General features: G+C 41.7%; 1 protein-coding gene across 8 annotated transcripts in view; it reads right to left on the bottom strand.

The window, feature by feature from the left end:
* Nucleotides 1–2955: 2955 nt before the first annotated feature.
* Nucleotides 2956–26753, bottom strand: part of LOC128698493 (uncharacterized) — a 160443-nt gene continuing 136645 nt past the window's right edge. For 6 of the 8 annotated variants that reach the window (XM_070103968.1, XM_070103969.1, XM_053790715.2 and 3 more), the window contains exons 3-5: nucleotides 17896–18104; nucleotides 15075–15278; nucleotides 2956–6437 (exon numbers count right to left, since the gene is read on the bottom strand). In XM_070103968.1, the coding sequence (XP_069960069.1) occupies nucleotides 4502–6437; nucleotides 15075–15278; nucleotides 17896–18095 (2340 nt within the window). In that variant the 5' untranslated portion in view covers nucleotides 18096–18104 and the 3' untranslated portion in view covers nucleotides 2956–4501. Of the gene's footprint in view, nucleotides 6438–11390; nucleotides 11528–15074; nucleotides 15279–17895; nucleotides 18105–26753 lie in introns of those variants that run through there. The other 2 variants (XM_053790718.2, XM_070103970.1) reach the window with 2 other exon arrangements.

The raw sequence follows: 26753 nt of genomic DNA, 5'->3' as shown, positions 1-26753 counted from the left end.
ACGAAATATATCGCCTTCCCTGTTTTGCACAAAATGCTAATTACCCGAGCAAATTTCTCAGCTGTAAAACATTACCACAGTTGTATGGATTCCAGGTAAGAATTATAATTATTATTTTGTTATTATATTCATAGAAAGCGGTAAATCCACTAGGATCATAAGGCACCTGGGAAATGGGAGGTAATCAAGTTTAAACAAAGGATACCACTAATTCCTTGGAACAAGAGTCCTTTCCTAGCATGAAGTTACCTTTCTTGAAGGTCCCAAGTAAGCAGATAATTGAATTTCTCCACTTCTTGGATTAAAAAGTCCTTCCCCAGCATCAAGCCCAAGCAGAAAATTTTATTTTCCCATATACAAAATGTACTGAAATCAGATCACCTTTACAAATTCACATACATTAATAACTAAGTCGTCTCTCACAGGATTATCAAGAACGAATCTTTAACATACTGCCTTCATGCATGAGGGAAATTTACCAACAAACCTCTAGCTGTTGTCAAGGGAAAACTTGATAAGTTTGTCAAGTCAGCTCCTGATTAGCCAGGCTGTGGTGTGTATGATGGACTTCAGGCAGTCAGCACCAACAGACTGGTCAATCTGGGCAGCTAAACCAGCAGGCATGGTTTAGGACCAGGTAGCAGGGGGGCAATAACCCCTGGAGCCACTGTAATGCAAAGTAAAAATACTCACAGGTAGGGGGAGTATTAAACCCGTAGAGGACACACAGCATCTCAGGAATAAGAGGTGATCAGGTTTAATCTGAGGAAGAGGATGATGGCTCCAATTTTTTGGACGAAGAGCTCTTTACGAGCATCATCCCCCATCATTGATGGGTTTGCTGACGAGAACTTTTCACATTAACCTCATAGAGCATCACCCAGGTTACACGGCTCAACCACGTCATTACACCTATCAATGACGTATTATGTAAATGGTTTTGAAAACCGGAAAGCTGAAGAATGAGACACGTGTAACATTTGGCCAACTTTATTGAGGAAATGTTTCCTCAATAAAGATTGCCAAATGTTGAACAAGTGTCTCATTCTTTATTTATCGATGACCTTGACGAATTATCACCATGGGTGATAATTCGTCAAGTACTGTAATCACATTTAAGCTGAGTAAACAGAGGCCATCTTCAATAATCTGGACTAATAGCCCTTCAGTGGCATAAAGGCACCTCTTGCTGAAGGGCTTCTTAAAGAAGATAATATTTTACTTGCTAATTTCTAACTGCAACATGAAACATTAGATCAAATGAGTCACGATTGTGTAAATATGGCCTCAATTATAAAATAATACAGAACATAATTAATTTCAGAAAGGATCTTAAATAAACAATTTTGTATAAAAAAAAGGTATGGAACAGCAGACAGGTGGCCAGTCAATTACTTGATATAACAAACCGCATGGAGGAGAAAACTATGTATTAATGCACTAGCCTAACGCATAACAAAACTCACTGGAATGATGTAGTAGTAGTAGTAGTAGTAGTAGTAGTAGTAGTCACCTGTGGTCAGACAACAATACATTAAGATACACGACTCACAAAATGCTAATAACATGATTGCAAATAAACCACAAACAGGTGGGATTTGAACCCACAGTGAGTGAGTTTTGCGACTCACTTGCCATGGGCTTGAATCCCACCTGTTTCATGGCTTGTTTTTTCATGAAGATACAGTATGTGGCTAACTATGTACCAGGACACAGTTACACACACACTGTATCCTTGATCATCTCACATTACACTCTCCAAACTCATTCTTTTGCTTTGAGATGGTTGACGAGGCACCAAGGAGAACCTGTCATACCTTATATATTCCATGTGACTTCTATGAAACAACAGAGGTCATTGTTTCTAACAAGCATCAAGCTTCAGTCAACATCACTCTAAATTGCACAAACTAACCTTCATTCTCACCGTTGTATTAACTATTATATGAACTGATTGGTTTACCAGTACCAGTACATTAGAGTACGTGTGGCCAGCAGTAACAACCTGGTTGATCAGGCCTTGATCCACCGCGAAACCTGGTCATGGACCGGGCCACAGGAGCACTGACCCCATAACACCCTCCAGGTAGACTCCAGGTAGGTAGACCATTGTTACATTGTCTTAGCCTATAGTAAAAATTTCAAATCCTAGTTTTTATGATATGAATTTTCAGTTTAGATCAAGCATGCACTTCTGACAGCATTAAGCATTAGTATTTATGTACTGCATATATATTTTATTTTAATCCAAAGACAAAAAAATTAATTTAAATTTTGCTATTCTAGTAAGCTTAAGTATACAGTGGACCCCCGCATAACGATTACCTCCGAATGCGACCAATTATGTAAGTGTATTTATGTAAGTGCGTTTGTACGTGTATGTTTGGGGGTCTGAAATGGACTAATCTACTTCACAATATTTCTTATGGGAACAAATTCGGTCAGTACTGGCACCTGAACATACTTCTGGAGTGAAAAAATATCGTTAACCGGGGGTCCACTGTATTAGATATCCGATACCTATATATATTTATGCTTGTGATATCTCATAAAGTTACCTTTCCATTGTCCATGCCCAGCCTACACACAAGTCTCTATTTCCATTTTTATTTCTCCAGGAGAAAGCAGTGTCTATCCAAGGCATCTAATCTTCACATCAAAAGCATCTATCATACCATTCCTTGATCATACTGAATTGCAGCTTTACCACAGAATAATTCTAAGGTATACAATGAATCATATTATCAAACTAAAACTGCGTGTTCAAGTGTCACAACTTCAATAAATATACGGGCCAATAACCTGTCCAGACACAGAGTTCTCGTTGACGTAACAGTAAGGCTTGAGACTCGCTGTCAGCACAGTTTTTTTGGTAGAACTCATTTCAAGTAACAGTACACGTGTTGTAAAGCCAAGTAATGAAAGAGAGAAACAGGAGTGTAGTAACTTGCACAATCCAGGTACAGATTCTTTAATATACAGAACTCAGGAACTCCAAAAACATAATAAATCACTGTATACAGGAGGGCCCCACTCTACAGTGTTTTGCTAATACAGCTGTTTTCAATTATACCCTTTCATCATTTATTCAGACTACCTACAATAAATATATTCACCACTCACTATACGCTAAGTACGAAAATATTTTAAGGTAAGAATGTGTGTATCGTACATGCAATTTTTTAGGCCTTTATGATAGTGTAAACATTTTATCAGGCTGTTATATGCATTTGAACATGAAAAAAGGCTATGTTTCACTTTACAGTGGTTTTGCTTTACAGCAGCCCAGAACCTAACCTGCTGTATAAGTGGGACACTCACAGTAGCCCAGAACCTAACCTGCTGTATAAGTGGGACACTCACAGTAGCCTAGAACCTAACCTGCTGTATAAGTGGGACACTCACAGTAGCCCAGAACCTAACCTGCTGTATAAGCAGGACCCTCCTGTACCCAGATGCATAACAGATAAAGGTATATTTTTAATAAAAAAATAAAGGATGTATTTAAAAAAATTGTTAAAAAACTCTACATAAAGTCAGTATTCAGTTTAATCTTTTACAAATAACTGGGATGGAAACTACGACCAAAATTTAAATACTACCTAGGTAAATATACACCGCATATGGTAATCACTAAACCATGTTTCCTTTCATAGTACAATGGCTTTACATGCAGATTGACAGCTAATACAATATTAGGTTGACTCAGTAGTAACTGAAGAAAACAATATTGCAAGAAACACTCTCACATACAGTATTTATAATACAATTCCTCTTATCTCCACTTTAAAGACACTTTTGTCAACTTAAAAAATCATTGCAACCAATACTCCAGCTATTACATGTGCTTAAAGTGAGCAGCTATGAGAGATGACCTCTTGATGAAGTGTGGTGTTCAAGAAGCCTTCACTAAGTATAACATTCAGTAACCTTTTTGGTGAACCTGTGTAACATGAAGTATTACCAGAGCAAAACAACAAGACTGATATTTCTCAACAATTCTAGATGATGATTTTGATTATTAGAATCACAATTCATCTCCCAGGCCAATGTAAACTATGGTATATCACAAAACATCAATGTGCGTGCATATGATGTCACAAAATAATTTTCAGGACTGTTATGGGCTTGTTTCTCGAGTATATGACATTTCCAAACAGTTTTACGGTACTTCCTGACTGAACAAGTTTTCTAAGTCACTTTTAATCCCTTTTACTTAACTTTTGCCACTTGTTTTCCACTTAGTTTTCAATCTTTGTGTTTTCAATCAAACAAGTCTTCTTATTTGTTGCTTTGAAATTCAAGACATGTACTCTAGTACATTTGAAAGCATTGTGAAACACTTATTAGCACAAATATAAATTGTACCAATACACTGAAAATACACTTGATAAATATATCGACTTGATAACAGCCTTTCACAAAGTCTAGACATCATGTACGTATTTCCTGCTTGTGGGAGTAAACTGAAGCTTAAAACACTGTAAATTTGTATTTTCTGCTATTCATGTTTCAATGAGTATGAGCACAGTTTTGTTTGAAGTTCGGTAAGAAGATGTGGTGGCAAGATTTCTTTAAGTGAGCTCACATTATCAAAGTTGTCAATGTTGGAAACATAATCAAGCAACTGTGTAAGTACATCTATTTCTACATTTGAAAGATCTTCAGAAAAGAGCTCAGTGAGTGGCGACTGGGAACTCTCTGGGGAGGAGCTCGACGTGTCTGAGTAGGGCGAGGGTGCAGCAATGGGTGATGGTAGTGGCATGTCCGCCACGGGTTCCATGCTTGGCTGTTTAACAAGGATGTTTGGTGATGGAACTGGTGCTGGGGGAGTGTATGGTGCAACAGGAACCATGTGGGCTGTCTGAGTAGACAGCAAATCAACAGAAAGGTTGGAACCAAGTGATGGCATGGGGTGTGGAGACAATCTTATATTTGAGGTATGTAAAGGTGAGAGTGGAAGCATGTCAAAAGAATTAGTAGATTCCATTGGCGACACTGGATAAGTACAAGAAAGTGTTGGTTGTGGGGGTGAAGGAGCAGGCTGATGGAGAAGCTGCTGTACGTCCTGATTATGAGGAATTTGGGGCTCAGTCTGCAGGTTAAACTGGCTGTGAGAACTAGGATGCACACTTGGGATGGGAGATGGCAGATCTTGAGTGTCACAGCTTTCGTCCACGCATTCTTGTTTGATTTCGACCATGCGGCGTTTGGAACCTATTCGGTGATGCTTGGTCTGTTGCGGCCTGCTAGCTTTTGGGCTTGAGAAAGATAGTCGAGTAGAGGTCCCGGTGGGATTACCAGCACCAACTTTTTTGACAATCTGGATGATGAATGGAAGAAGCGATGGAGCCTGCATATATATGGAGGAACTATGCATCTGATCCATAATCTTCTGCATAATTTTTTGGTATGTATGATCACGTGTTCCACTCGTATCTTCTAAATGACCAGCTTTATGGGCAGTTCCCACCTTCCTTGTTTTATCGCACTGGACATCACATTCTTCTTTAATTTGTGCAATTTCATTATTTGCATTTTGAACTGTATTTCCCTCCTCGCTCATGTCCATTGAAGATGTAGACGATGAACTAGACTCAGGCCTCGACAGAAATGATGATAAGGAAGGCACATTTGCCACAACACCCTGCTGTATTCGCATCTGACAAGTACGCTCGGCTAACTCTCGAATATCAGCAAGAGAGACAATAACTTTGGGAAACATTAGGGATGAATGCTCTTTGTACTTCCATCCTACATACCTCTGCAAGATACGTGTATAACGATCTTGTAGCCCTTGAATGGTATCTTTAGCCTCTAATCCCATTAATTCTGGGGAATACAGGGCCACTAGTATGAGTATCATTGCCATAGTTTCGTCGGGACACACTTGCTGGAACTTGCGGAAAAAATGCTCAACACGTGACATAAGCTCAGCAGGTACTAATCGTTCTACATTTTTTTGCGTCACATTGGGCATAAAGCCACCTCTATTTATACTTTTGCCTGGCCACTTGCCAGTACTGGAATCATAAACAACAGAACCCATGATAATACATGCCGATGTAATTGCTGTTTTCAGCAGTAGCGCTTGGTCGCTGCTTGGAAGGTCAGCAAATTCTTGGAAGAGTGAAAAAAAATATCCAATTCTCTTACAGAATGTCATCCATGGTGACATAACCCCTACTGCTCCCTCTTGTGGACCACTATCTTCATATGGGATATCCTGGTAGGCCTTTTTATACAAAGATACAATAGTGGATATCTCAGTTTGTTCTTCCTCACTCAGAGTGTATCTTTCTGGATTATTGGACAAATTATGTTTTTTATGTTCATCTTTGTTCTTTTTCTCTTGGCGTTGCTGCATCATCTTCCTGCGTTCCTCCTCCGTCATCACCCATCCCTTTTCCATCCCAATTGATAGACATTTGTGAAATCTGGAAAAGAAGAAATTACAATTACCAGGCATACTTTTATTAAGTATCAGCTTAAAGAACTACACACAAAACATTATTAAATATTTTAATGTAAAAATCAGCATGGGACTTCACAAAAGTTCGAACAATTTTTAAGACTTACTGAACACACACCTAGGAAAGAAAAAACACAAATGTATACAGTGGGATTTATCAAGCAGCCTCTCCTCACTTAACGACAGAGTTCTGTTCCTAAGATCATGTCAGTAAATGAATTCATCGCCAAGTAAGGAGCATATTATAATGGTAGTAGCTTTGTGTCAACCATCTTTGATATTGTTTTAATGTTACCTTTGCACCATTTATAACATTTCTGGTATATTTTTAAATTTTTATACAGTAGTGTACAGTACATGGTGATAAAGAGAAAAGAGGAAATCAGCTTTAATATACATTATTTAGATATGCATACTGGTCAGAGAGCCTGTCGTAAATCTGAGTCGTCAGTAAACGAGTACGTCGCTAAGTGAGGAGAGGAAGTATTAGAGCTGATTTCCTCTATTCTATTTATTACAATACACAGTACACTACTGCATAAACATTTAAAAATATACACAAAGGTGACATTGAAACAATATCAAAGACAGTTGACATAAACCCACTACCATTACAGTATGCGCCATGCTTAGCGACGAATTTGTTTACCAATGTGGTCTTAGGAATGGAACCCCATCGTTAAGTGAGGAGAGGTTGTACATAGTGTGGAGAGTCAGATAGAGAATGTTGAGGAGGCTGCATTTGAGACGGACCTACATGGGATGGGCAAAAAGGTATGTTATGTAGGATAATGATGAAGAAGTTTCCTGGCAAAGGGTTCATGTATGTTGTAAAAGGCCATTGCTCTCTTTGAAATTGTTAGATATGCAGATAAGTCACAATTCCAAGAAGACAGTGCTGCAGGATCTTGAAATCATCATTCATCTGTATATCTAACAATTTCACCAGAATAATGACTTGTACAACATAGCTGAACCCCTTGCCAGGAAACTTCTGCATCGTTATCCTACATAACATACCTACTTGCCCATCCCATGTAGGTGCGTCTCAAATACAACCTACCCAACATTCTCCACCTGACTCTCCACACTATATATACAGTGGAACCTCAAATATCGAACTTTCTTCGGTCCAGAAGGCTGTTCGAGTGCCTTTACCAAATAAATTTATTCCCATCAGGAATAATGCAAATTAGATTAGTCCATTTCAGACCCTCAAAAATACACTTATAAAATCATTCATATCATCACACTGGCCGATTCCCACCAAGGCAGGGTGGCCCGAAAAAGAAAAACTTTCACCATCATTCACTCCATCACTGTCTTGCCAGAAGGGTGCTTTACACAACAGTTTAAACTACAACATTAACACCCCTCCTTCAAAGTGCAGGCACTGTACTTCCTATCTCCAGAACTCAAGTCCGGCCTGCCGGTTTCCCTGAACCCCTTCATAAATGTTACTTTGCTCACGCTCCAACAGCACGTCAAGTATTAAAAACCATTTGTCTCCATTCACTCCTATCAAACATGCTCACGCATGCCTGCTGGAAGTCCAAGCCCCTCAAACACAAAACCTCCTTTACCCCCTCCCTCCAACCTTTCCTAGGCCAACCCCTACCCCGCCTTCCTTCCACTACAGACTGATACACTCTTGAAGTCACTCTGTTTCGCTCCATTCTCTCTACATGTCCGAACCACCTCAACAACCCTTCCTCAGCCCTCTGGACAACAGTTTTGGTAATCCCGCACCTCCTCCTAACTTCCAAACTACGAATTCTCTGCACTATATTCACACCACACATTGCCCTCAGACATGACATCTCCACTGCCTCCAGCCTTCTCCTCACTGCAACATTCATCACCCATGCTTCACACCCATATAATAGCGTTATATTACAAAAATGCATTTACATAATTGGTCGTGTTGGGAGCAGTTCGATTTTTGAGGTTCCACTGTACTCATGTACTCTTTACCCAGGTAGATCTCTTTGTGACTTGATAAAGCCCACTGTTTAAGCAAAACATAGTCAATGAAGGATTGCATTATACAGCGGACCCTCAACCAACGATATTAATCCGTTCCAGAGAGCTCGTCGTCAGACGAAATTATCATTAGTTGAATTAATTTTCCCCATAAGAAATAAAGGAAATCAAATTAATCCATTCAAGACACCCAAAAGTATGAAAAAAAAATTTTTACTACATGAAATAAACATTTTCCTACACACAAACAGAAGGATAGATGCACAATACATATAGTATACATATGTATATTGTGTAACGAAGAATAAATGACACTTTACCTTTATTTTTAATTAAATCGTCATGCAACTGCCTTGCCTTTTCACATATGATCGCTTGAGAGATGCTATCTCCTGATATATGTTTTTTGTTTAGCCACACCAATAAGAGTCTCTCAACATCTTCAACTACTTGCGATCTGTGTTTCGAAAACTTACTTGCACCTTTCGTAACAACAGCTTCCTTGATTGCCTTTCTGTTGGCCAAGATAGTAGCGATGGCTGATTGGGGTTTGTTATACAACCTGGCCAGCTTGGAGACACACACTCCAGTTTCATACTTTGTGATGATCTTCATTTCAATTGTAATTCTCACCCTTTTTACCACAGGGTTGGCACTTGAAGCTTTATTGGGGCTCATGGTGGCTTATTTTGCAGTTACAAGCACTAAAAACACTGGAATAATACGAAATGTACTGAATGTATGCATGGATGCAACCACACTGGCACACTAACTGAAGGCAGGGCAGCTAAGGCGCACTCAGGCCAGACAGGACATGTGGACGCATTCGGGACGAATCATATTGGTTGAGTTTTTCATCGTTGGTCGGGTCAAAATTTTTACGCTCAAACGCTTCATTAGTCGAATTTGTTAGACGATGCCTTCATTGGTCGGGGGTCCACTGTATTTCATTTGTGTTTTTTCCACCATGCTGTTATGTTATACCATTTATCTTCACAACATTAATTTTGTTTGAAAGTCGAGCTATGTTGCTGTGCAAATGGTAGAAAAACTTAACCTAGCCTAACAAAACCAACCTAAAATAACATAACCTTACTCTGCCATTGGCAGATATGAATCTTTTTACATCCAGGCAAGACTTGCTCATTTATGTGCAACCAATGCAGTATTTTCACTCTCACTCAAAATAGCAGTTTGCACTAGAAATGTTTATTCTGTGGTGTATAGAGGCTGTGTGTCTTGTCAAGTGTAAACTAATGCAAGAGGCCCAACAAGTATTATTATTATTTTTGTTACTATCAAACCTAAGGCTACTACTTGGTGGAGTGCTGCTCTACCAAGTAGTAGCCTTAGACTTTAGCTATATCTTTGGAGGCCTACATGGGACTGCATATGGATACCACAACGAAAATCACTCCCCACAAAAGCAAAAGATTCGACAGTGCAACATCCCCCCAATGAAAAGCAGGGGTGCCACTAGCACGATAAGAGACAACAAAATAAGTGTCAGGAGCCCAAGACTGTTCAACTGCCTCCCAGCATACATAAGGGGGATTACCAATAGACCCCTGGCTGTCTTCAAGCAGGCACTGGATAGGCATCTGAAGTCAGTACTGGACCAGCCGGGTTGTGGTTTGTATGTTGGATTACGTGTGGCCAGCAGTAACAGCCTGGTTGATCAGGCCCTGATCCACCATGAGGCCTGGTCACAGACCGGGCTGTGGGGGCGTTGACCCCCAGAACTCTCCAGGTATACTCCAGGTATACACCAACAGCCTGGTTGATCAGGTCATCAACTATGAGGCCTAGTCTGAGCCTCAGGGAATATGGGGGACAGTGACCCTCAAAATCGTCTTTTACAGTAATTTTTAGGTAATCCAATGCCTAAATTCTCCCAAGTCAGCAAGCTTACCTTAGGCCTACCAACAATGAAATAATGAGGTGATGTACAGAGCCATAGGCCTATTGGTCAGCTGGCTGTGTATGATGACAAAAAATGACCACAATCTAAATAAGCCACCTTGTCTGACTTTATGGGTTATCCTGGATAATTTACACATCTTACTAAATATGCTAATTGTACCTACATTTGCCTGTACCTATATAAACTTAATTACCATAACACTTGGACTTTCTTAAGTCACTAAGTTTCTTGGGTTATCCTAGGTAATCTACACACATATGCTGTTATGTATGATAATTTATGTAACTGTATTTATGTGTACTTGTACCTGAATAAACTTACACCCAGGTTCCCACACCTATTATGTACCTATGTAATGTTTTGACTGCCACCCACATGGGTATGTGGTGAATAATGTACCTATGTAATGTTTTGACTGCCACCAACATGGGTATGTGGTGAATAATGTACCTGTGTAATGTTTTGACTGCCACCCACATGGGTATGTGGTGAATAATGTACCTGTGTAATGTTTTGACTGCCACCAACATGGGTATGTGGTGAATAATGTACCTGTGTAATGTTTTGACTGCCACCCACATGGGTATGTGGTGAATAATGTACCTGTGTAATGTTTTGACTGCCACCAATATGGGTATGTGGTGAATAATGTACCTGTGTAATGTTTTGACTGCCACCAACATGGATATGTGGTGAATAAAGTACCTGTGTAATGTTTTGACTGCCACCAATATGGGTATGTGGTGAATAATGTACCTGTGTAATGTTTTGACTGCCACCCACATGGGTATGTGGTGAATAATGTACCTGTGTAATGTTTTGACTGCCACCAATATGGGTATGTGGTGAATAATGTACCTGTGTAATGTTTTGACTGCCACCCACATGGGTATGTGGTGAATAATGTACCTGTGTAATGTTTTGACTGCCACCAATATGGGTATGTGGTGAATAATGTACCTGTGTATTGTTTTGACTGCCACCAACATGGATATGTGGTGAATAAAGTACCTATTTAATGTTTTGACTGCCACCCACAACATGGGTATGTGGTGAATAATAAATACATATCGGTGTCGAGTCCAGAAGAGTGCGAGACTTCACGGTGTACTTGTTAAAGGCCACCACGGCTCACTTGTGGTCCTGACTACAACTCTGTTGTCCTGGTGTGGACAAATGTCCTATGGAATGAGAAATATGAATAATGTGTTCCCTATTATGTTAGGAGGATTTCTTTCCCCTTGTTTCACATTTTAGGTAGAGACACCACCTCCCTAAACACACACACATGCCTAAGCACGTCAAGAAATTAGAGAAAGTACAAAGGTTTGCAACAAGGCTAGTTTCGGAGCTCAGGGGAATGTCCTACGAAGAAAGGTTGAGGGAAATCAGACTGACGACACTGGAGGGCAGGAGGGTCAGGGGAGACATGATAACAACATACAAAATACTGCGTGGAATAGACGTGGACAAAGACAGGATGTTCCAGAGATGGGACACAGAAACGAAGGGGTTACAATTGGAAGTTGAAGACTCAGACGAGTCACAGGGATGTTATGAAGTATTTCTTCAGCCACAGAGTCCTCAGGAAGTGGAATAGCCTAGCAAGTGAAGTAGTGGAGGCAGGAATCATGTATAGCTTTAGGACGAGGTATGACAAAGCTCAGGAAGCAGAAAGAGGACCAAGTAGCGATCAGTGAAGAGGCGGGGCCAGGAGCTGAGTCTCGACCCCTGCAACTACAATTAGGTGAGTACAATTAGGTGAGTACCCACACACACACACATATACAGGGCCAGGAGCTGTGAATCGACCCCTGCAACCCCATATGGGTGAGTACACACACACACACACACACACACACACACACACACACAGGGGCCAGGAGCTGTGAATCGATCCTTGTAACCACACATAAGTAAGTACAAACAAACACAGACATACACCATCTAAGATTAGCCTTCAGGAACCCTTGCAAGGAATCACTCACCACACCACACTGTATACAACATAAGTTAGGACCATCAGAGTACACAGCACCAGTATGGAACCCACACCTGAAACTTGAAATAGTGCAGAGATTTGCAACAAGACTAGTCCTGGAGCTACGAGGTGTGAGCTATGAGAGTTTGAACTGATAGCGCTAGAGAAAAGAAGCGTTAGGTGAGATATAATAACAGTGTACAAAATACTAAGACACCTTACTCTAAAGGTGGCAGCTTACTCTAAAGGTGGCAGCTTACTCTAAAGGTGACAGCTTACTCTAAATGTGAGAAAGAGATACACGAGGGCGCAGCTGTAAGTTGAAAATTTAGATGAGTCACAGGGTTGTTCAGAAGCATTTCTTGAACCTTAGAGTGAACAAGAAGAGTAGTAACCTAGACAGAGAAGTGGTAATGGCAGGGTTCATACATAGTTTTATGAAGAGGCACGAAGCCAGGAGTGACCACAGTATCGGCCAGTGAAGGGGTGAGGCCAGAAGCTAAGGCTCGACCCCTGAAAAGCGAGTACAACCGCACCCGAGTCAACAACAACAGGCTTTTCTTCAAACCTAGACGTTGATGGACGGGGCCCAAGGCCGCGGCTTCTTGACGTGGGTGATGCTGTGGGTAGTACATTGACGTGGGTGATGCTGTGGGTTGCCCACTGACATGGGTAATACTGTGGGTTGCCCACTGACATGGGCAAGACTCAAGATAAGTCGTAATGAATAATCGTGAATGTTATCAAGTGAAGAACGGACAGACTTGAACCGTGGTGGCACGTGTATAGCTGGCAAGTGTACTACCCACTTGCTGTGGGTAGTACACTGACGTGAGTGATGCTGTGGGTAGTACATTGACGTGGGTGATGCTGTGGGTAGTACACTTGCTGTGGGTAGTACACTGACGTGGGTGATGCTGTGGATAGTACACTGACGTGTGTGATGCTGTAGGTAGTACACTGACGTGGGTGATGCTGTGGGTAGTACAATGACGTGGGTGATGTTGTGGGTAGTACACTGACGTGGGTGATGCTGTGGATAGTACACTGACGTGGGTGATGCTGTGGGTAGTACAATGACGTGGGTGATGCTGTGGGTAGTACACTGGCGTGGGCGATGCTGTGGGTAGTACACTGACGTGTGTGATGCTGTGGGTAGTACATTGACGTGGGTGATGCTGTGGGTAGTACACTGACGTGGGTGATGCTGTGGGTAGTACACTGACGTGGGCGATGCTGTGGGTAATACATTGACGTGGGTAATACTGTGGGTTACCCACTAACGTGGGTAATACTGTGGGTTACCCTCTAACGTAGGTAATACTGTTTGTTAACCACTAACGTACCCACGTTAGTGGGTATTACCCACTGACGTGGGTAATACTGTGAGTAGTATACTGACGTGGGTAATACTGTGGGTTATCTACTAACGTGGGTAATACTGTGGGTTACCTCTCTAACGTGGGTAATACTGTGGGTTGACCACTGACATGGGTAATACTGTGGGTTGCCCACTGACATGGGTAATACTGTGGGTTGCCCACTGACATGGGTAATACTGTGGGTTGCCCACTGACATGGGTAATACTGTGGGTTGCCCACTGACATGGGCAAGACTCAAGATAAGTCGTAATGAATAATCGTGAATGTTATCAAGTGAAGAACGGACAGACTTGAACCGTGGTGGCAGGTGTATAGCTGGTCCATTATTCTACCACTGACCCATCAAGCTTCCTTATATAAGCTTCCCATTGTAAGCTTATTGTAAGCTCCCTATTGTAAGCTTATTATTGTAAGCCTTTTATTGTAAATTTCTTAATGTAAGCTTCCTATTGTAAGCTTTCTATTGTATTCTTATTGTAAGATTACTATTGTAAGCTTGTTATTGTAAGCTTCCTATTGTGAGCTTTCTATTGTAAGCTTCTTATTGTAAGCTTCCTATTGTAAGCTTTTTATTGTAAGCTTCTTATTGTAAGCTTTCTATTGTAAGCTTCGTATTGTAAGCTAGTTATTGTAAGCTTCTTTTTATAAGCTTTCTATTTTAAGCTTCATATTGCAAGCTTGTTACTGTAAGCTTCTTATTGTAAACTTATTACAAGCTTTCTACTGTAAGATTTCTACTGTAAGCTTCTTATCGTAAGCTTATTGTAAATTTCTTAGTGTAAGCTTCCTATTATAAGCCTCCTATTGTAAGCTTCTTATTGTAAACCTCTTAATGTAAGCTTCCCTGTTGTAAGCTTCCTGGTTCATTGGTAGAGCACTGGACCTGTCACTGCCAGCACCACAGTTCGAGTCTCCAGTCACTGTTTATCAACAATGATCACAAGGAGTGCTGTAGGCTCGATCCTCTCTTCACTAATCACAAGACACATACATATTTACCTTACCTAGCTGCACTGAGCGACAAGAACTTTTACCATGAGCAGCAGCAGTCGAGTAGAATTCTTGCAACTCATCAAAGGTGTAGAGATAAAGGTACAAGGTACAGCATGCTTTCCGGCATATAAGGCGCACCATTTTTATCCACAAAAAGCCTTGGAAAATCAGCCTGCGCCTTATATTCTTGAGGTCAGGGTCAAGGGTAGGCTTAAGCTTTAGCATAAAGAGGATAATTACCCCTTGAATGTGATCACTGACTTACTGTTATGATACTTCTGTCGTGCGCCTTATATGCTGAAAAATACAGTACAGAGCAAAACATAGGTCAAACTCACCTACAGTACTGACAAGCTTTTCTGGATGAGACGGCTATTATGCATTTTTTTTCATAAGGGCAGGTAAAGCCCTTGTGAGCGTTGTTTTGTACTGAGCGTCTGAAGAAGGCTTTGCAGGAGTCGCACGAGAGGCCTCCAAAGTGCATGGACTTGGCTACGTCTCCACACACGCCGCATGCCTTGTTGCCCATGTGTCGACCAGGACTACACATAGTAAGATACATATGTGTTAGATACATGAGGCTACAACTATCCGGTTACTGTTACCAAGAATTTAACTAAAACTTTGTGTCTGTGTCGACCAGAACTACACACGGTAAGATACATATGTGTTAAATGCAATATGCTACAGTTAAAGTTAATATTATCAAGAATTTAACTATTATTACTAAAGATATGACAGTTCTCGCAGCACAAACTTTTTTACCAGGACAATTGCAAAATTAACCAATTTAATAAAATTATATTTCATTTGAAACAAAAATCTAATATTTTTTTCCTAATGTGATTGTAGACAATTTAAAATAGAATATAAATGAGGGGAAAGTGAAAATAATAATAATTAGTTTATATGGCGTTTATAACTTCGTTTTTCGTGGAATTTATATGGCGTTTTAACCTTGTTGGAGGGTTGTCAGTCCCTCAGTCTTGTTATAAGGTGGCCAGTCCCTCAACGTTGTTAGGTGGTCAGTCCCTCAACCTTGCTAGGTGGTTAGTCCCTCAACCTTGCTAGGTGGTTAGTCCCTCAACCTTGCTAGGTGGTTAGTCCCTCAACCTTGCTAGGTGGTTAGTCCTTTAACCTTGCTAGGTGGCCAGTCCCTCAACCTTGCTAGGTGGTTAGTCCTTTAACCTTGCTAGGTGGCCAGTCCCTCAACCTTGCTAGGTGGTCAGTCCCTCAACCTTGCTAGGTGATCAGTCCCTCAACCTTGCTAGGTGGTCAGTCCCTCAACCTTGCTAGGCGGTCAGTCCCTCAACCTTGTTAAAAGGCAGTCAGTCCCTCAACCTTGTAACAAGGTTGTCAGTCCCTCAACCTTGTAACATGGTAGTCAGTCTCTCAACCTTGTAACAAGGTTGTCAGTCCCTCAACCTTGTAATAAGGTAGTCAGTCCCTCAACCTTGTATCAAGGTAGTCAGTCCCTCAATCTTGTAACAAGGTTGTCAGTCCCTCAACCTTGTAACAAGGTAGCCAGTCTCTCAACCTTGTAACAAGGTTGTCAGTCACTCAACCTTGTAACAAGGTGGTCAGTCCCTCAACCTTGTAACAAGGTAGTCAGTCCCTCAACCTTGTAACAAGGTAGTCAGTCTCTCAACCTTGTAACAAGGTGGTCAGTCCCTCAACCTTGTAACAAGGTAGTCAGTCCCTCAACCTTGTAACAAGGTAGTCAGTCCCTCAACCTTGTAACAAGGTAGTCAGTCTCTCAACCTTGTAAGAAGGTTGTCAGTCCCTCAACCTTGTAACAAGGTAGTCAGTCTCTGAACCTTGTAACAAGGTTGTCAGTCCCTCAACCTTGTAACAAGGTGGTCAATAGTCTCTCAACCTTGTAACAAGGTGGTCAGTCTCTCAACCTTGTAACAAGGTAGTCAGTCTCTCAACCTTGTAACAAGGTGGTCAGTCCCTCAACCTTGTAACAAGGTGGACAGTTTCTCAACCTTGTAACAAGGTGGACAGTCTCTCAACCTTGTAACAAGGTGGACAGTCTCTCAACCTTGTAACAAGGTGGACAGTCTCTCAACCTTGTAACAAGGTGGACAGTCTCTCAACCTTGTAACAAGGTGGACAGTCTCTAAACCTTGTAACAAGGTGGACAGTCTCTCAACCTTGTAACAAGGTGGACAGTCTCTCAACCTTGTAACAAGGTGGACAGTCTCTCAACCTTGTAACAAGGTGGTCAGTCCCTCAACCTTGTAACAAGGTGGTCAGTCCCTCAACCTTGTATCAAGGTGGTCAGTCCCTCAACCTTGTATCAAGGTGGTCAGTCCCTTAACCTTGTAACAAGGTGGTCAGTCCCTCAACCTTGTAACAAGGTGGTCAGTCCCTCAACCTTGTAACAAGGTGGTCAGTCCCTCAACCTTGTAACACGGTGGTCAGTCCCTCAACCTTGTATCAAGGTGGACAGTCTCTCATCCAGTTACAAACGTCCTCAAACATACACTACCATTATCAACTTGCAACAGTCATGACCATCCCGCTTTTATATTCCAAAAATATGACAAAGCAAAATTAATCCATGACAATTATTCCCATTCCACGATCTATATCGATCGTTTCATGTCACCGGTCATAATCTCCAAGAAATTTAGACGAAAGGGGAAATATCCCCGTCCTAGAGGAGCTGGGTTCTTTGCCTTGGGTGAAGGTATTGGTCCATCAGGCCAGCAACCAGGCCTGGTCTAGGACCGCACCACCGTGTGGGAGGGGCGGTGACCCCCAAAATCATCTTCAGGTAACCCACAAACAGGACTAACCTCGCAATGATGGTAATGTTGTCAACACTAAGTTATCTACCTCTGTTATTATTATTATTATTATTATTATTATTATTATTATTATTATTATTACTCTTATTATTATTGTTATTATTTTTATTTTTTCAAGGTTAACTTTTATTTTTCAGAGTTAACTTTTATTTTTAGGGTTAACTTTATTTTTCAGTTAACTTTTATTTTTCAGGGTTAACTTTTATTTTTCATGACAAACTTTTATTTTTCATGACAAACTATTATTTTTCAGGACTAACTTTTATTTTTCATGACTCACATTTATTTTTCAGCGTTGACTTTAAAAAGCAAAAAAAGTCGTGATAGAAGGCGCGGTACTCACCTGGCAGGGGAAGTAGGGGAGTCACTGGAGGTTGGGGAAGGAGGGGAGTGTGGCGAGGGGAGCCGGAGGTTGTGGTGGGTCCCTGGGGTGGTAGTAGTAGTGGTGGTAGCAGTGGTGGTGGGCGGCGCTGCCAGCCCACCCCGACTCATGCCACCCACTCCTCCCATGAAGCCACCGCCACCCACCATCATGGCGGTCATCACTGACACCTGTAATACCATAACGTTAAAACTCTCACCATCACACGTTATAACGTTACTGTTACACATAAATTATTACTAACATAAGGTGGTCACATTGTGTCCTAGAGGTGTGCTCTGGGTCCTGCCTGCGGGGGGCGCTGACCCCTAGAATATATATATATATATATATATAAAATGGGGTCAACCTCTGGTGTAAATTGTGGGACCCACAGCCTCGGAGAAGTGGATAAAAAGGCTTCAAGGAAGAATATTTGGATTTCTTCCTGAAGCCGTTTGAATATTCCACTTCCCCTACCACCCCATTTTTTCATATTTTTTTTTTACCAATAGGAATATTTTATTACATAATATGGTACAGAAGATTTAAGAGATACATTGTTCATATAAAGGTGGCACACAAGGTACATGTTGTTACGTGTGTATCACCGATTATAAGGCGAAAATCTCATCCAGCTCCTCAGAGCTGGGGCGCGTGCCCAAAATACAGCAGGCATTACCCCTTTGAACAGCCGCACTGAGCCGCTGGAACAGAAAACTAGCTGCCCTGGGATCCCTAGTTACCTTGATGAGTCTTTTTCCCAGCTCCTTAAGGAATTTAGATGCACTCTTTCCCCATGAGCCAAGGGTCTCTGAGCCTATGGAAACAAACATATAATGATGGGCAAGTTCTCCATATTTTCTAGACTTTTGGGACTCCCTGAAGCTGGCAGCTGCCCCTCCTTCCTCCCTGGTGTATTGGAGATAGGTATCAGCCAAGGTAGAAGCACATGTATAGTCCCACACCACCTGCTTCCCATCTGTCCAGGCTTGAAGGGTGATACCATCTGGATGCTTCTGGGTGCCATCAGATCTGCATAGTTGGGGTGGCCCCCTTACTGCTGGGCATTCAGCTGTTGTGAGGCTCCTCTTGATAATGTTATTAACCTCCTCATGTCTTGCAATCTTTCCCTCGGATTTACGGCACACAAGACCATGGTACCCGAATCGGTCTGCTGCTTCACTGCCACAAATACAACTGTGTTCGGCGAGAATAGGGGCGGCAAGTCGAAGGGCAACACCGATGCAGATGGTCTGTGGGTCTAGGCGTGTGCCAAGGCTGGAATTGGGAACAGCCAACAGAAAGTCCCCAGCATGAGGGGCTCTCACTGCCAGGAAGCAGGCTCTATTCTTCCCTGACACACTCTGAAGCACTCTTCTTCACTCCTAAAAGATGGTATACCTCCCTGGCCAGTGCATGAAATTACCGCCTCCCTTTCTTCCTCAACATTTAAAAGTTCCTCAAAATATTCTCGCCATCTACCTAATACCTCCATCTCCCCATCTACTAACTCCACTACTCTGTTTTTAACTGACAAATCCATACTTTCCCTTGGCTTTCTTAACTTGTTTAACTCACTCCAAATTTTTTTCTTATTTTCATTAAAATTTCTTGACAGTGCCTCTCCCACTCTATCATCTGCTCTCCTTTTGCACTCTCTCACCACTCTCTTCACCTTTCTTTTACTCTCTATATACTCTGCTCTTCTTATAACACTTCTGCTTTGTAAAAACCTCTCATAAGCTAACTTTTTCTCTTTTATCACACCCTTTACTTCATCATTCCACCAATCACTCCTCTTTCCTCCTGCCCCCACCCTCCTATAACCACAAACTTCTGCCTCACATTCTAATACTGCATTTTTAAAACTATTCCAACCCTCTTCAACCCCCCCCCCCACTACTCATCTTTGCACTAGCCCACCTTTCTGCCAATAGTCACTTATATCTCACCCGAACTTCCTCCTCCCTTAGTTTATACACTTTCACCTCCCTCTTACTTGTTGTTGCCACCTTCCTCTTTTCCCATCTACCTCTTACTCGAACTGTAGCTACAAGTAAATAATGATCCGATATATCAGTTGCCCCTCTATAAACATGTACATCCTGGAGCCTACCCATCAACCTTTTATCCACCAATACATAATCTAATAAACTACTTTCATTACGTGCTACATCATACCTTGCATATTTATTTATCCTCTTTTTCATAAAATATGTATTACTTATTACCAAATCTCTTTCTACACATAGCTCAATTAAATGCTCCCCATTTACATTTACCCCTGGCACCCCAAATTTACCTACTACTCCCTCCATAACATTTTTACCCACTTTAGCATTGAAATCCCCAACCACCATTACTCTCACACTTGATTCAAAACTCCCCACGCATTCACTCAACATTTCCCAAAGTCTCTCTCTCTCCTCTACACTTCTCTCTTCTCCAGGTGCATATATGCTTACTATAACCCACTTTTCACATCCAGTCTTTATTTTACTCCACATAATCCTTGAATTAATACATTTATAGTCCCTCTTTTCCTGCCATAGCTTATCCTTCAACATTATTGCTACTCCTTCTTTAGCTCTAACTCTATTTGAAACCCCTGACCTAATACCATTTATTCCTCTCCACTGAAACTCTCCCACCCCCTTCAGCTTTGTTTCACTTAAAGCCAGGACATCCAGCTTCTTCTCATTCATAACATCCACAATCATCTCTTTCTTATCATCTGCACAACATCCACGCACATTCAGACTTCCCACTTTGACAATTTTCTTCTTATTCTTTTTAGTAATATTTACAGGAAAAGGGGTTACTAGCCCATTGTTCCCGGCATTTTAGTTGACTTTTACAACACGCACACGCATGGCTTACGGAGGAAAGATTCTTATTCCACTTCCCCACGGATATAAAAGGAAAAGTAAGAAAACTCAGATGAGTGTGTACAAATAAACGAGTACATGTATGTGTAGTGTGACCTAAGTGTAAGTAGAAGTAGCAAGACATACCTGTAATCTTGCATATTTATGAGACAGACAAAAGACACCAGCAATCCTACCATCATGTAAAACAATTACAGGCTTTCGTTTTACACTCACTTGGCAGGACGGTAGTACCTCCCTGGGTGGTTGCTGTCTACCAACCTACTACCTACTACAAAAAGCAGGGGGGCATATAGTGTTGGAGTGGTTGGTACTTTTGTTTAATAAATGTATGAAAGAGGGGAAGGTACCTAGGGATTGGCGGAGAGCATGCATAGTCCCTTTATATCAGTGGTTCCCAAACTTTTTCAGCTTGTTACCCAATTTAACATGCCACATAAAGCATGTTACCCCTTTCACAAAATGCTGTTATTATTGATATATATGGCTAAACGTGAACATATACAGCCTCGCATACTCTGCTAATCCTAGCAAAACCATTGAAAACGTAAGAACCACGCATACATTATATATAAAATTTATAATAGCTACAAATTCACAGTAACAGTGGGTAAATACTAACTATATACTGCACAGGGCAGTACACATACATACCAGCTTATGTCTACCTCGGCTGATGCTCACAGATAAACTGACAGTGTGAAATAGAGGCAGCCTCAGGAAGTGAGTGACGCGTACTGGACAGGTCGATCTGGGCTACTGAGTGACTTTTGTCCTTAAGCATACTTGTCAAAATACTTTTGGGTTTCCACACACTTAGCTATATATTTCTTCTTTTCTAATACTGTATATTAGTTTTTGATGTTTATTGTTATTTGGTTTAACTTTATTACTTACTTATAATATACTAAGACAAAGTTAACAATAATCCTCATACCGGGTACCGCATTGTTTTCTTGATTTTCAGAATTCATAAATTTTTTTCTGTCACCCCTCCATTACCCCCCAAAAATGGTTAAATTACCCCAGGGGGTAATTTACCCCCAGTTTGGAAACCACTGCTTTATATGAAGGGAAAGGAGACAGAAGAGACCAGGGAAAGTGTACGGTAGGGTTATAATTGAAAGAATTAGAGGTAAGACAGAATGTAGGATTGCAGATGAGCAGGGAGGCTTCAGAGTGCGTAGGGGATGTGTAGATCAAGTGTTTACATTGAAACATATATATGTGAACAGTATTTAGATAAAGGTAGGGAAGTTTTTATTGCATTTATGGATTTAGAACAGGCATATGATAGAGTGGATAGGGGAGCAATGTGGCAGATGTTGCAAGTATATGGAATAGGTGGTAAGTTACTAAATGCTGTAAAGAGTTTTTATGAGGATAGTGAGGCTCAGGTTAGGGTGTGTAGAAGAGAAGGAGACTACTTCCCGGTCTTAGACAGGGATGTGTAATGTCACCAATGTCCCACCCCTCGGGAGAGGGGTGGGATTAAATTATGGGGAATCAAATTCAAAATGGGAATTGACACAGTTACTTTTTGCTGATGATACTGTGCTTATGGGAGATTCTAAAGAAAAATTGCAAAGGTTAGTGGATGAGTTTGGGAACGTGTGTAAAGGTAGAAAGTTGAAAGTGAACATAGAAAAGAGTAGGGTGATGAAGGTATCAAATGATTTAAAGAAAAATTGGATATCAAATTGGGGAGGAGGAGTATGGAAGAAGTGAATGTTTTCAGATACTTGGGAGTTGACGTGTCGGCGGATGGATTTATGAAGGATGAGGTTAATCATAGAATTGATGAGGGAAAAAAGGTGAGTGGTGCGTTGAGGTATATGTGGAGTCAAAAAACGTTATCTATGGAGGCAAAGAAGGGAATGTATGAAAGTATAGTAGTACCAACACTCTTATATGGATGTGAAGCTTGGGTGGTAAATGCAGTAGCGAGGAGACAGTTGGAGGCAGTGGAGATGTCCTGTCTAAGGGCAATGTGTGGTGTAAATATTATGCAGAAAATTCGGAGTGTGGAAATTAGAAGGTGTGGAGTTAATAAAAGTATTATTCAGAGGGCAGAAGATGGGTTGTTGAGGTGGTTTGGTCATTTAGAGAGAATGGATCAAAGTAGAATGACATGGAGAGCATTTAAATCTGTAGGGGAAGGAAGGCGGGGTAGGGGTCGTCCTCGGAAGGGTTGGAGAGAGGGGGTAAAGGAGGTTTTGTGGGCGAGGGGCTTGGACTTCCAGCAAGTGTGCGTGAGCGTGTCAGATAGGAGTGAATGTAGACGAATGGTACTTGGGACCTGACGATCTGTTGGAGTGTGAGCAGGGTAATATTTAGTGAAGGGAGTCAGGGAAACCGGTTATTTTCATATAGTCGGACTTGAGTCCTGGAAATGGGAAGTACAATGCCTGCACTTTAAAGGAGGGGTTTGGGATATTGGCAGTTTGGAGGGATATGTTGTGTATCTTTATATGTGTATGCTTCTAGACTGTTGTATTCTGAGCACCTCTGCAAAAACAGTGATAATGTGCGAGTGTGGTGAAAGTGTTGAATGATGATGAAAGTATTTTCTTTTTGGGGATTTTCTTTCTTTTTTGGGTCACCCTGCCTCGGTGGGAGACGGCCGACTTGTTGAAAAAAAAAGAAAGGTATACAAAACTGAGATATTCTTTAAAGCTGAGGGACTGATCTCCTCAAACTACTTTACGTCTTCCACAGTCTGCAGTACTGTATTATTCTTTGTGGGCGGAAGGTCACAGTAAAGATAGTCAAGTGTTGCACGAGCGTCTCAACAAGTGAAGTACAGCGCGCGTGTTATCACTAGTATGATCATCTTGACACAGTAATTGCTTCAACTTGATAATAAATACAAAGTCCAGGGAGTCTTCTCACTCTTTACCAATATATTTAATACCTCCGTCAAGTACCAGATCAGGAATTAAGACACATGTGCAACATCTGGGTATCTTTATTGTAGACGTTTCGCCATCCAGTGGCTTTATCAATACAAATTCAAGGTCATTATTGGAAGACTGTAGAACAATATACCAAAGGTGAGGTAATCAGTCCCTCAGCCTTGGAGTTGGTGACCAGCACCGTAGTCTTGAAGAATCTAAAGCACTGACAGGAATTTTGGCGCTTATATACTGGCGACAGGTGAGAGACGTGTAGCTACACGTAATAGTAGTGAAATGAAGATGATGTAATCAGTCCATCAATAACAAGAAAAGGCATAATACCCTTCCCCTCACCTCTGTGCACTTGCTCTCCCTCTATGGGCACCTAGCTCCCTTGCAGTGCTCCCCTTTCTTTATATTTGACTGGCTCCTCCTCCTTAGTTCCCCACTACTACCACTACTACTACTACTACTACTACTACTACTACTACCACTACTACTACTACTACTACTACTACTACTACTACTACTATTACTACTACTACCACCACTACCTCTTCCTGCCTATATATAGCCGTCCTGCTCCACTTCTGGTTAGTGTGACTTTGTAAATGGTCCAAGTCGGACCGAAACGTCATCGAAGCTCCTCTCTTCTATGTGCGGATTATTTGTGTAACAGTCCATCAACCCTGGGGAAACAGTATTTGAGGTGGTCAGTCCCTCAGCCTGGAGAGGCTGAGGGACTGATTATCTCATCCATTTTATGGATGGCAGTGGTTAGTCGAGTGTGCACCTCATCCTGTAGATGCTAATGACTACTCTATTGTGCACCTCATTTCCATCCTGTAGATAGTAGTCGCTACATATATATACATTATCAGGAGGTATGCAATGTTGCAAGGCAGCAACTGAAGCAGGTGAAGTTTCCTCAGAGTAGGGCAGTGCGGGTGTGTCACCGGCCGCAGCTGAGAAAACTTCACCTGCTTCAGTTGCTCCCTTGCAACATTGCATTGCTCCTGATGATGCACTGATAAGTGTGAAAGTACTTGAGCTAATGATTTCCCCCCCCCCCCGTTTGTCAGAATAGTTGCTGATCCCCTTACATGCGTTGTATAGCTTATCTGAGTATCATAGTACCATCCATATGTTTTATATAGACGATCCCTTACTAGGCCTAGTGACTGTTTGTGTGACGTCACGTGATGTGCATGTGTGCGCGAGTACCTCTGTAACTTCCTCAGTCCACGCTTAGACCTACCAGGCAGCTACAGGCAGGCTGGGCTCCCTTACCACAGTCTGACAATATATAGTGTTACCATCCAACAAAGTGTGCATGTCTTCAACCATCATATCTCCTTTCGAACCCCCACGACACGTTTGCTTGATATATATATATATATATATATATATATATATATATATATATATATATATATATATATATATAGATATATATATATAGATATATATAGATATAGATATAGAGAGAGAGAGAGAGAGAGAGAGAGAGAGAGAGAGAGAGAGAAAGGGAGTGGATTTTCAATGTAGTTTTCTTCTCTCCCTCAAAACCCAGTAGACTGTACATGACGGGAACAGGTACATAAAACATCTGTTGCATTCGTGGTGACTGACGGGGCTATTTTCAACTTCCTGGTCACTCCCCTCAATCCCAACTGGAAACACGAACCTCACCCGACACAGGTATTATATCAACATCTTCGTCACTGGTGTTGTCCGAGCATCAGTGTAAAGTCTGCCAGATGTTCCTCAGGTATCCATGGAGACGTTGAGAGAGAGAGAGAAAGAGAGCTGATGTAGATAACAGCTCTTGGCTTGTAAATGAAGTTAGGAACCTAACCTTATAAAACCTGTGTAAGAGAGAGAGAGAGAGAGAGAGAGAGAGAGAGAGAGAGAGAGAGAGAGAGAGAGAGAGAGAGAGAGAGAGAGAGAGAGAGAGAGAGAGAGAGAGAGAGAGCAGGTAGAAGGGTTTAGGCTGATGATTTCAGCTTTGAAAATATCTCCATCACTAAGCGGGTTGGTAGCTGCCCTGGACACACACACACACACACACACACACACACACACACACACGCAAAGACCGCAGACAGAGTATAGGCTAGGTGGACAAAGACTACAGACCTCACTCAGGGAGAAAGACCTTGGGGTGACCATAACACCGAGCACATCACCAGAGGCACACATCAACCAAATAACCGCTGCAGCATACGGGCGCCTGGCAAACCTGAGAATAGCGTTCCGATACCTTAATAAGGAATCGTTCAAGACACTGTACACTGTGTATGTTAGGACCATACTGGAGTATGCAGCACCAGTCTGGAACCCACACCTGGTCAAGCACGTCAAGAAGTTAGAGAAAGTACAAAGGTTTGCAACAAGGCTAGTCCCACAGCTCAGGGGAATGTCGTACGAGGAAAGGTTAAGGGAAATCGGACTGACGACACTGGAGGACAGAAGGGTCAGGGGAGACATGATAACGACATACAAGATACTGCGGGGAATAGACAAGGTGGACAGAGATAGGATGTTCCAGAGAGGGGACACAGGGACAAGGGGTCACAACTGGAAGCTGAAGACTCAGACGAGTCACAGGGACGTTAGGAAGTATTTCTTCAGTCATAGAGTTGTCAGCAAGTGGAATAGCCTAGCAAGTGAAGTAGTGGAGGCAGGAACCATACATAGTTTTAAGAAGAGGTATGACAAAGCTCAGGAAGCAGAGAGAGAGAGGACCTAGTAGCGATCAGTGAAGAGGCGAGGCCAAAAGCTGTGAATCGACCCCTGTAATCACAAATGAGTACAAATTGGTGAGCACATTGTATATATACATACACACGAACACACACACACACACACACACACACACACACACACACACACACACACACACACACACACACACACACACACACACACACACACACATATATATATATATATATATATATATATATATATATATATATATATATATATATATATATATATATATATATATAATGTCGTGCCGAATAGGCAGAACTTGTGATCTTGGCTT

Source organism: Cherax quadricarinatus, chromosome 88 (genome assembly GCF_038502225.1).
Source record: "Cherax quadricarinatus isolate ZL_2023a chromosome 88, ASM3850222v1, whole genome shotgun sequence".
In the NCBI taxonomy this organism is placed as follows: Eukaryota; Metazoa; Arthropoda; class Malacostraca; order Decapoda; family Parastacidae; genus Cherax; species Cherax quadricarinatus.
The sequence above is the reverse complement of the archived record's forward strand: the minus strand, read 5'-3'. Positions and strand labels throughout refer to the sequence as shown.